We start from the raw sequence: 12726 nt of genomic DNA, 5'->3' as shown, positions 1-12726 counted from the left end.
GATTTCGAAAGAAATAGGATGGAAACTTTATTTACCCCAAGACCTTTAAAATGAGCCCCAAAAGTGGCAGCCCAGTATAGAATTGTAAAATTTTGAGAGTCCGAACATCTGTCTTTCACTTTCGAGATGCATACTACCGTAATAGAAGGCGATCTTTTGTTACTTTCCGTAGCGGGGAAAATTTTCGAATTAAACATGACGCTATGTATCTAGAATACGGTAATATAAGTTTTGTCCTAGAGAAACATTATCTGACCTCCATCGATCTTTGAAACTCAAAATGGCCACATCTCCGTGTTAACTTTACCACGAGAAAAATATATAAAATTCGATTTTCGAAAAACAAATAAGACTGCGAATCCTTTTTCTTACCAGAGAACTTTCAAATGAGCCCCCACAAGTTGTAGATCAGAAAAGAATTGTAAACATTTTGAGAGTCCAAATATCCGTCACCGAGGTGCATTCTACCTTAAGAGAACAGTTATGCTGATTAATAAATGTAGCGTACATTTTATGACGTGCAGCTTCTATCAGAAAATTCCTAGCACCATAGACAGGCTATAAAGCAGGTTTAAATTGAAATACTGAAATCAACGATAACAGATCAAACAAAATTTTCTACAGAGTCATCTCATAATTTTGTCTATGCCGCTTGTAAATAAATCACACATTTGTTATTTGACTTTGTCCTTATTAAAACTAACAAACTTGACAGTTTAATAGTTGGTCCGTCGGTCAGGAAAGGCTAATAAAAAGCCTGTAATTATTAAAGTACTGGGTAATTTGTTTTTCTAGAACAGCATTTTACACGGTGACTCCTGATTTTTTATTATCGAGTTTTATAGAGAATGGTTTAAACTAAAGTTTCCTTAAGGAAAGTGTGAGCAAAAGTTTAAGTCATTCGATTGCGAGGCGAGTCCCTCCTTAATAATGAACAAAAACCATCTCTCCCTGATACAATCAAAGTTCGCCTATCAAAATATGCAAATTTTGAATGGAGAATTATACAATCAAAATCACATTAAAGTGCTAATATAAGGCACTGACGAGACATACATACAGGCAGACATACAGGCAGACAGACATGACGGCAGACAGAAAGACAGAGAACACATCACTTACGATTGCCGTGACGCCGTCTGTAACTATCCAGGCCCAACCTGTTTGCATCATTCCCAGCTCAGCTGCTTGCCTCAACACGTATCTTGCATAGTTAGCTAGACAGTTCAATATTACGAGACGGACGCCCTTGCTTCGTATTATTGCGAGTTGCTCCCGGGCATCCACACTCGAAGCATTTATGGTCGGTAGGAACCGCCCAACGTGTGTTATGACCCAGTTTCTCTGAATAGCGATTCTCTGTAGTTCGATAACTCCATTTATGCCTGGTATAAACATAAACATGAACTTGCATGTGAGATTGAGGCAGAAAAGATAGATCCATACATACATAGATACATATAAAGAACATACATACATACATACATACATACATAGATACATAGATACATAGATACATAGATACATAGATACATAGATACATAGATACATAGATACATAGATACATAGATACATACATAGATACATACATACATACATACATACATACATACATACATACATACATACATACATACATACATACATACATACATACATACATACATACATACATACATACATACATACATACATACATACATACATACATACATACATACACGATTTCGCTTTCAAAAATTATTAAACTGACCGTAATCTGTCATTGAAGTTAATATCGCCATTCTTGACCAATGGAAGTGTGAAATAATATCTATCAATGCCTGGCTCTGTATACTGTCAGGGGCGCTCATCTTAAAGAGGTAGGTATATCTGTTTGGGTTTTGAGATAGCGTCGGATCCGTAGCAAACGGAGCGAAGTGTGGAATGTGTAAGCCATCGGCGACAGGGTACACCGCTTTCACATCCGTGGATGTGGTTGGTCCAACTATCGCCGCCACTCCCTTTGATATCAAATGACATGCTGTAAAAAAATGAAAATACATATGTGCACTCGCTTAATGTTATTTTTCTTAAAGTTAATTTTCTTAAATATAAGTGGATGGTTACAGGATGGTTATTCAGTCTTCAGTTTGCCAGATTGCAATTGTAGTACAGTTTTATTTTTGCTGTTTATCGTTTGGAGTTGTGACCATGTCACCTTCTCCTTGCGCAAAACCGTCGGCAAATTTGCCATGATGTTCAGGCTTGTCCTTATTGCTCACACCAACTCAGCAGGATCAAACCTTTGGATCAAACATGACAGCTAAAAATGCAACAGCGCCCCCTTCAAGATGAAAATTCCGGTATGAAACTGATCGTAATGGCAGACAACACCTCCGATGAAACGTGTCGCCGATTTCCATCGCATTCTCCTCACAGCCTGTGTACAGCGTTGCATAATATCGCTCCATCAAACGCTCAAAAAAGCCTGCCAGCTGCCGGCTATGAGTGTCATGTGGTTCAGAGATCGCAATAAAAGATACAGATAACGGGAAAAAGGCTGTCATAAAGAGCTATGGATAAGTAAATATTGATCTAAGATCGCATTGTCGTTACCGTTTTGTTGCTCGTCTACAGAATACAGAAAGAGCACTATAGCGCCCGTAGGCCGATCATAGATATATTGAATGGCCGCGATGGAACTACTAGAAAATTGTTGTGAGTTAACCCGATTTACTTTTCCTCGCTTATTAACATCCATTGTTCGAGTCAATGCAGAGCGTGTGGTACATCGAACACACTGTCAAAGCGGTGTTTGCGGTCGTGTTTGCAATGGAGTGTCGCCTTTTGTGAGGCAGCGATACCATCCATTCTGGGAGTGCACCAAAATTATCTTTTGATATATACAGTGAAGGAGCATGCATACGCTTTGCTGGCCGGCTGCAACACTGTACCGGGACAAGCGTAACAGCGGCCCGGGCTTATAGTGGCTGGACGTCACCCAGACTCATGAATCAAAGTGAGCGATGTCCAAGCAAGGGAATCTTATGCAAAGAAATCCGCTTGATATCAGTCATATGCACAAACCGTAGCAGTGGATTTCCCTGAATATGTGTCCAAAGCTATTTTTGTGTGAAAGAAAAAATGGAGACTTCATGGCGCATTTATCTACCGGTCTTCAATGAGACAACGCACTTTGTCTTTTCCATCGACGGCGCCTTTGTTTCCCCCCAATTCAAGATGAAGGAAATTGCAAAACAAAAATTATAATGTTAGTACACTAATTTTCACAATAACTTTCTTAGTTCCTACTCAAGTAATCTCTTTTGAAGCCTGCAGACTAGATAAGCTTCACTCTTTTTGTGTGCGCGTTGTGAAAATTAGAAAGTTATTTTTTCCCGATAGGGCAAATATCCTTTTAATGTGCTACTAGTATTTATTTCTCTCATCAAACTTTGCACTTTTGCACTTTCTTGATTGCGAAAGAGATTGGTTTGATATTGCCTTTAGTAGTTTGTGTGAAATTCTAAAAAATTAAGTTTCGATGTGCGTACCACCTCAGACTACTAATCCTGTAAAATAAACTTACGGCGAGAACTACTTTATGGAGCAGTATATGCCAGTAATGAGTAGAGCATGGAGTGTGTACCTGACTCGAATACTCAATTGACTTAAGGTATCATGCGCTTCGAAATTGAAAGACTTCGGCCTAAGCTTTTGCTCAAACTTGCTCTAGGAATCTTTCTATCATTCTCTTTCAAAATCAAGAATGAAAATCGGGGGTCATCGCGAATATTTTGGCACTAGAGAAACACATTACCCAAGATTTTCTGATATTTGGAAATTCAAAATGACTGCTATCCCTGTGTTATTTCTATGGAGAAAAATATAATTTTTCCACTTTTCGAAAAACTAAGACGGTGAAAAATTTTCTTGCAGCAAGAGCTTCAAAATGAACCAAACAGGCGATAGATCAGAAATAATTGTAAAAGTTTTAGAGTCAGAATATCTGTCTCCGAGGCGCGTTATACCTTAAATCGAAACCAGACAAACATTCATTGCCTTTGAGTACTTTCGCCTTGAACACATTACAGAGGCAAATTTATCTGAATTTTGATGATTTGATATATTCGCCAAATCAACGACTGCGTAGTAGTATGGAAACGACACAACATAATCATGATCCTAAACAGTGTGTCGTCTGTCGATGGATCAAGTGTCCTCGGCGTGAAATGTCGTTCTGCAATAACGAACAATCACATCCAAGACATATCCATGCGCTGGCACTGTTCCTTTGAGCATGCAGAATCAAGATGGCGGCGGCACGGCATATCACCGGCCGAGTGCCGTCAATGCGACAGCGTTAGTCTTAAAGCTCAATGACGAATATCGTAAATTAGATCTAATCTTGGCCATCAGTTCAGGGATAGATTCCGCATATCCATGAGAGTTGGCGCACTTAAGAGGGGATAAAGAGAATTAGCAGGAAAATTGATTATGTAAATGTTTATGGTAAGTTACTATGACTTAACCTTAATGGGTTTTATTTGCGTTAATTAGGCATAGTATAAGCGATAAGGGCGTCAAATGAGGTACCCAGTGGGAGATATTAACTGCTACTAGGATTTCAGCTATTGAAAATTTGCATGTCATCCTTCCACATCCCATTAAAACGTGTGCGTTATTTAAATATCTCGTCAGTCTTGCTGTGAATTTGTGTTCGAGTGTATATGAGAGAGAGAGAGAGAGAGAGAGAGAGAGAGAGAGAGAGAGAGAGAGAGAGAGAGAGAGAGAGAGAGAGAGAGAGAGAGAGAGAGAGAGAGAAAGAGAGAGAGAGAGAAGAGGAGGGAGGGAGAGGGAGAACGGACAGAGAGACAGACAGACATCAGATTTGGCTACAATTTATAAAAATAGCTCTCTATGGCTTCTAAGCAGATGTAATTTGACGGCTAGCAAGTTTAAAACCCATCAAAGTCTAGGATTAAAATTTAGTGCTGTAATCTCTTTGATGTAGACAGACAGAGACAGACAGGGAGACAGACAGACAGACAGACAGACAGACACAGATAGACAGGTGCAAGCAGACAGATAGAACCAAACCGGTTATAGAGAGAGCTCTCCTGGCAGTAACTGACACCGTCGAGAAGGACACAGGTAGCAAAAGATAGAATATAGCTGCAAGGTACAAAAATAGAAGCAGGGGAATAAACTCGTCTAAGTTATTTTGTATTGACTATGTCGTATTCTTGCTGACCACTGTTAACAAAACATATGTTGTCATGCAAAACCTTCTGCGGTTGAATAATTTAAAACAAGTCTGCCTCTACAGTACACGTTAACCCCGACGAATATGCGTGACAACATGGCAGCTAATCACGGTACGAAATTAGCAATATCTAAAACGGACCTCGGCAAGTAAATTTAGCTCATGAGAACTATTGGCTACATTAGTAGCATTGCAGTAGTTTGTATCAAAACGGAAATATGCGTGGTTTTTCATCTGTGTGAGAGCATTGACACCAGTACTGTGTAAAGAGTGAAGTTTGTGTCTCCTAATTGCCATGGTCATAGGTATGTCTGTGAGCGTCGTCGCCAATATTTTAATTACACGACATCGGTAAACGTGACGTGACGTGCAGTTAGATATGCTTATCGAATCATAGACGAGGTGCAATGATTGAAAAATGCATTAAAAATACTATATATGATGGGAATGTGAAGCTCGATGGTAAGTTAAACGCAATGCAAGAAGGGGAGAAAGAAAGAAAGAAATAATGTAACTAACATGCTATATAAATAATTAGGAAGAAAGGAAGTTATCTACAGACAGATAGATACCTAGATTGTTATTGGTATTATACAAATTAGGACGTCCATTTTGGTTTTCATGTACATTGCCAGTACACAACAAGAAAACGAAAATTTTACACATTTACACTCGTCAGACAGATGCTGTGCTCATGAAAAACATTGAACTGCCCCTGTTTACACTAAACGACGACGCATTGTTGCCATGAAAGGACATCGAAAATCGAATAGATATGTGTTCAACTCATTTGGAAAAAAAAAAACCAGTTGATCTGTCCAATTTTACGAAAACAAGAGCATCAAGGAAGATTTTTGGATCTTAGTCTGCAGGTCTGTACCTGGGCGTATTCTGCCCTTTGAGTAGAAATCATTTAATCATACCGTTGATTTTAAACGATTACTGCTTCTCATTGAACTGAATCTAAATGTTATTTCTGGTGTAATGGAGTTGAGCACTAACAATAACCCTCTAAACGTCTCAAGCAGGGAACACTTTCTCCTTAAATCTATTAGGACGGCTCGTGGAATTAGTCTCGGATCACGCGCACATTTTAAGTCACTTGGGCAAATGGGTTGTTAAATAGGCACTTCGCCAGAGATGAAAGCATGTTCTTTACTTTGTAGGCGCCATATCAACGAGCTTTGACGGTAACCACTAGGTCTTTCGATTCCCCGATCACTCAGGCGGATTGCCTTATCACATGACCCACCAGTGCATACATCAAATCGGCTTACAATTACATGTAGCTTACTCAGTAAAAAGAAAAAGTGCTCCGTAAGAAGGGGAGACAAAATGACCGAGTGAACGTCTTTCAGTAAATAAAGTAATCTCTTATATACATACATACATACATACATACATACATACATACATACACATATATATATATGTATATATATATGTAAATAAAGTAATCTATATATATATATATATATATATATATATATATATATATATATATATATATATATATATATATATAATAACACAAATTACTTCAAGTATAAAGAAATAATATCTGTACTTGAGTTTCATGCATCTTCCAATCATCATACAGACGTTAAAGGCTTTTAAGCAACACTCTCATTTATATGTGTGGAACACACCATTCTATTTGTAGTCGGTGTTAAAATTTAAATAATATATGTTTTGGTCGCGACCTTTTGAAACCAACTCAGAGCGTTATATATATATATATATATATATATATATATATATATATATATATATATATATATATATATATATATATATATATATATTTTATATGAAAAATCGGTAATATCATTAGGTGTACACTATGAAACTTTCAACCATTCTCTTAACAAATCCAGAAAAAGAATCAGGGGCCTCTGTGAATAGTTTGGTTCTAGCGAAACAAATTCAAGGACAATTGCAATTCAAAATGGCTTCCATGATCCTTGTGTTAACTCTATGGGGAAAAATATAGTTTTTGATTTTTGAAAAACTGAGACCATGAGTTTATTTTCTTACTCCAAGAGCTTTGAAATGAGCCCCTGCAAGTGGTAGATGAGAATGGAACTGAACCAATTTGATAGTCCGAAAATCTATCCAGTGGTGCATCCTACCTTAAAGCAGTTTATTATGGCTCAGTCAGGATAGGAGAAGGATGTGACAATGGTACATGACAAGGATGCGATTACTATACTTCATGAATAACGAGAGTTAATGAATCTTCTTTTAATTTTCTATAAGAACCATATTAGCTGTGAAAAACTTAAGAAATTGAATCAAGGGAAATGATTATTTATTCCACTAAACCTGTTATGAGCTATCACTTGAGGAAGCAGCAAATTACTGCTATCAGACTCTCATATCGCTAGAGGTGTTCTGGCGCGCCAGCATGGCGAAGCCTTGCCAACTAGTATTACTTAAAAGAACCTTTCGAAGATTTTTGTGACGTATGTGGTCTATTTTTGGACAATTAGGTCAACATGTCAGTTATTAAAATAATATAAAACAGTAAGAATTTACCTAATGATAATTAAAATCGCTGGTAAACCTTTCGGCGTCACTTAACATATTTATTAACAACAGCGAGGTATCTTGAATATTTAATGATTGCGGTTTTAATGACACCTGCGTACAAACTCATTGGCTGTTTTCTCGCTGAACGAAAGTAGGGTGGTGTGTGACAGGACGTATACAATAATAAAGTTCTTTTCAGTCTATAACAGAGAACGATAGTGAAGGGCCTTCTATGCTAAGGCACAGGGAAACATAGACAGAGTCGCAACGCTTGCATGGCTTTTATTCCATCGTCGTCTCGGTAGACTATTGACTTTTCATATTAAAATGAGCTTCAAATGTTTTAAACTTTTTAGAGGCTTTGTTTGTGGTTGATAGCTATACGAGATTATGCCAAAAATACGACGAGATGGCATCGTACTGCCAGTCGCGTAGCAACCATAGTTACTTTGTGAGCTCTCCAGGCCAGAATTTCTGCTTCACGCCAATCAAAACATAACACGCCAGCAGTTTCATAAACATGTCCTTCCTTGACGCACTCTAAAAGACGGTATGACTGACCGAAAACCATTGAGTAAAACCAGCCTTTCAAATTTGGTTCAAACACACTCATTATATTCATTAAAATATGAGAGGAATTTTTAAAACAGAAAACTCACTTTCCTAAAGCTCAAACACTTCCGTTTTCGCCAGCACGTCAATTCCGCTCAGCACCACACGACAACAACAACACAAACTTTGCCGAACATACTTTCGCTTAACAATTGGCGAAAATCCGAAAATTACCGAAGGATGCATGGTCGGCACTCTTCGGAAAAGAGAGGCGAGAGCAACCTGAGGCGAGGCGAACATGGATGGGTTACGTAACCGCTTCACGCCTTAAACAATACCCGTTGCGACTCTGTCTATGTTTCTCTGTGGCTAGGGTACAACCTTCTTGTTTTCCTGAACAGTTACTTCTTCGACTTATGCTTCTTACGTCCGTATTTGATTATAGCGTGTCTATTTGATTAAGTCTATTTGCAGACTTAAGCAAATAGTCCGCAAATAGACCATTTTTATGGGTGCCTCTCTGACGAGCGAAGAGAATATACATCCCCAGGAACTTACAGAAGCTTTCTGATGACGTTCGTCAAAAGTCATGATTGCCAGTAATGTGACGTCATAATACCCTTTAATAGTTCATGAACGAGATAAGATAATCTTCGGAGAGCCCACTAATTGAAATACATTTTTTTGAAAACACGGCGACCCAGTCAAATTAGAATAGGCAATATTCATTGCGTGACAAGAAAAAAGGCCAGCCCAAGTTTTAAGTTGCAGCTCAAATTGAGGGAGTGAGGCTCTGCGACTATTTACATGTAGTTCTCCAAGCCACGGTGATTTCGTTTGGCTAATTGTCTTGGACCCCAAAAAGCAGCTATTAAACGAGACACTATTGGCAATCAATGAAATAGATCAAACGTTTTGGATACTAAGGGCAGATGTTCAGGCCACTGGTGACCCTTTATGTCTGGTTGGTTGGTTTGGATAGCGATCGTTTCAGTAATATGCTACTTAAACTCTGATGTACAAGATAACCACTCGCTCGATGGCTGGGTACGTTTCATGAAAGTCGACCTGCGGCTAAATAAAACAAAACGTCCAGGTCTTAATCGTGGGATCAGATCTGCCCCTCTAAGCACGGCTGGAGATAGGAAGCGCTTGTTCCTCTTGCGACATTTGAAGAAAATTCATGCAATTGCCCACTCTATCACGTCACTGCAACCACAGCCGTAAACAAATGTCTGATTCTGAATCTTGCAGAATCAATATTGAACGAAATTCGATCGGAATTGTGTTTATATCATGGTAGAATCACTCGTCCGCACAGAAGGTAAGGAAGTATGAATTACGTGCGTTATAAAACGAAATCTTGGCCAACAAACCTGGTATACATACATACATACATAAGGCTGGGACACAGACCTGACTAAAATAGCTACGAACAATACACGGCGAGCGTTCAGCCCATTCTAGTACCAGGAGAAGTCAGGCTATAAGAAAAAGATTAACTCCCTGAATTCGTAATAAACGGTTTTCAACACAAACGTATTCAAAGGCCTCGGGGAGATATCGGTCAAAACCCCCAAGTCCACATCCTTCCTACTGGCAAGGACGAACACTTAATTATTTCGACACCTGGTCACGTCGCTTGATCAATCTCCTCTCGCTTTCATTTCACCACAGCCGGGATGCAGCGCTTGAAGTTTCTCTCACGATCTCAGCATGATATAACCAAGAACCAATTAAACCGGAGAGAGCAGGAGTCATCGCCCCGCAATGCAATATTTTCCAAAGAACACCGTCACTGCTAGAATAGCAACGATGAAATCATAGAAGGCCTCCCCACATATAATGATTCTATATCATCTTATACTATCTGTACACAGACTAAAACGGGGTTTTGACATATAGTCATCCGTGCAGGATATTTCCGATCTTTATTACAGCATTTCTAACAGCGTAAAGACATTTGTACAATCTCAGGTAGAGCCCGAGGCCTCCTGAAATCGTTTGTAATGTCCACATGCAATAAATCAAATCATTTATTACCGCGGGGAAGGCGATCTGACAAGCTAAAGTAAGGAATAAAGACAAGCGCTAATCCAGAATCTACGTGGTGATAGAACACATCCCACGCGTGATTGCTTTCTCTCACTTAAACTTGATCCGACAAGCCAATGTTTAAGATATGCATTGCGATTGCGTTCTGCATAAGCGGCAAATATCAAAGAGATTGCTTGCTTTGCGTGTTTGATATTGCATTTGCTTCGTACGACAACTTATCCCCTTGCCTTTGACCTTCACCTTAAAAGACCGGTGTTGATTTTACATCCGTGTCTCCTCTTCAGATGCGGAAATGACTTTCCCAATGTCCTGACGAGATTCTCGCCATACGTCGTTTGAACGAAAATTCAAAGCAACAAGATTCCCGTATGCCCGTTTTCGATTTGCAAAAATAACCGGCAGATTTATTCTCGGGACAAAAAAAAATCGGCAAAGAGAAAGACTTGTCTAAGTAATTCATGAACGAGCCATTTCTCTTTCTATTTGCAAAGCAATCTTCGTCCAAGCCATCAAACATAATTGGGACTCGGTCGTGTTCAATTTGCGGCGAACTCGTCGACGACATGCCGAAAACAAAACCAAGAAAATTACCATGGAAATTAAACCAAGTACCAGGATCTTGCCTGGAATTCGAATAATTTAGTCGGCAGGCATTTACCAATCTGAGCTGGCGTTTTCCATGGAGGCACCCATCTTCTCTCCAATGCAACATCTGCGGCCGAAAAGCACATATTGGAACACGTGCTCATCAAGGAGATATATTTTATATCGATTCCTGTCACTTGTCAGGTCGAAACAAGACGGATCAAGATGGATAGTATACTCAATACTCTTTATCTTTAATCTTACTTTTTATCAACTTACGAGGAAACAATACCCCCACAAACTATAGACATGAAACAATTTTCTCGCAAAAGCAGCTTCCTAGCTTCGCTAAGTGAAAGCAGCATGCAGTTGGTTGACATAACGCTTGCAAAGGTGAGGAATACGCCGTTAATCAGCAACAAAACATGTTTTTCTTCGTGAGGAGGTAGACCTTTGCCTTGTATAAAACCGATAATAGAGGTAGGGGTAACGGCACAGTGAAATGACGGACTTTTCTATGCATTCAGAATTTCAAGCGCCAGTGATTACACTGGAACAACACACTCGTCATGCATGAAGGGTCCCACGGAGAGAAATTATGGGCTTTTTATCAGTGCTTGAATCTTTCCCACTGGTCGAGTGCAACACGTGACGACTCAAATATTACCACTGAAGAGCTAATAGATGGGTCGTATTTCTCAAAAAAATGTGGACCGGGACACATCTGAGGCTGACCTGGGAATCAAAAGACCAACACACTAACAAATGGTGCCACGCTCAAGGTCGTTTATCAAAAGATCCGTGTGATTCAGCTACTAAAAATATACAAACATCCCCTGTTTTCAGTTCTTGTTTGTAAATTGCATACATAATTAAAGAAGTAATGATATTTATGCAGAGAAGTCTTTAAGCACCAGGAAAATAAAAAATGATTGCCCACTCGAAGTATGATAAAAATCAACAAAATATTTCTATTAGCTATCGAAAACGGATATATAGTTAACGTTTTAAGCATATGGAAAATATAGTACCTTCTCGACCTATGACCAAAACCAAAAATTGATTTACATGAACGATTCAAAACGCAAGTATATATATATAGTTTACATATATATATATATATTATATATATATATATATATATATATATATATATATATTTATATATATTTATATATTATATATAGTTTACATCTATATTTCGCTGTTCAAGACGCCACTTGCCAAAACTCATGTCCCAAGTGAGTAGAGAAAATAATACGCATGATTACTTTGACTGCAAACTGACGATATTGTTAATTAATCAGACATATTTTGGTCGAGCGCCGCGCACCTGACGTCTGGAACAGAACCGTGTTGGCAACAGATGACGAAAGTACTAACTATAGAAAAATGTAAAAACACGTTGTCGCATGTATGGCGCCTTGTAATTAGAATATCAATTTTATTCTATACGGTAGCTCTCTCTCTCTCTCTCTCTCTCTCTCTCTCTCTCTCTCTCTCTCTCTCTCTCTCTGTGTCTCTCAGATCTACTCAGCTTGTATCCTCTGTTTCGTACTTTGATAAAATGCATTTGTTTATATTCCTATATTAAATTCATTCATTACGCCGGGCCATTAATGATGGCAAATTCTCTTCAATTTATTTACTGTTTTCCCTGAAAAATATACCCTCAGAAAAATTACCCAAGGATATCTAAATAATGTTGGTCATGCACGACATGATTTACTGCAACACTTTTCCATCGATGC

The 12726-nt window shown here is 38.6% G+C and overlaps 1 protein-coding gene across 5 annotated transcripts in view; it reads right to left on the bottom strand.

The window, feature by feature from the left end:
• LOC139137064 (glutamate receptor ionotropic, kainate 2-like) overlaps window positions 1-12726 on the bottom strand; it is a 117637-nt gene that overhangs the window by 19061 nt on the left and 85850 nt on the right. For all 5 annotated transcript variants that reach the window (XM_070705022.1, XM_070705024.1, XM_070705025.1 and 2 more), the window contains exons 4-5: window positions 1754-2023; window positions 1123-1385 (exon numbers count right to left, since the gene is read on the bottom strand). In XM_070705022.1, coding sequence (XP_070561123.1) covers window positions 1123-1385; window positions 1754-2023 — 533 coding nt within the window. The remainder of the gene's footprint in view (window positions 1-1122; window positions 1386-1753; window positions 2024-12726) is intronic.

Source organism: Ptychodera flava, chromosome 7 (assembly GCF_041260155.1).
Source record: "Ptychodera flava strain L36383 chromosome 7, AS_Pfla_20210202, whole genome shotgun sequence".
NCBI lineage: Eukaryota > Metazoa > Hemichordata > Enteropneusta > Ptychoderidae > Ptychodera > Ptychodera flava.
The sequence above is the reverse complement of the archived record's forward strand: the minus strand, read 5'-3'. Positions and strand labels throughout refer to the sequence as shown.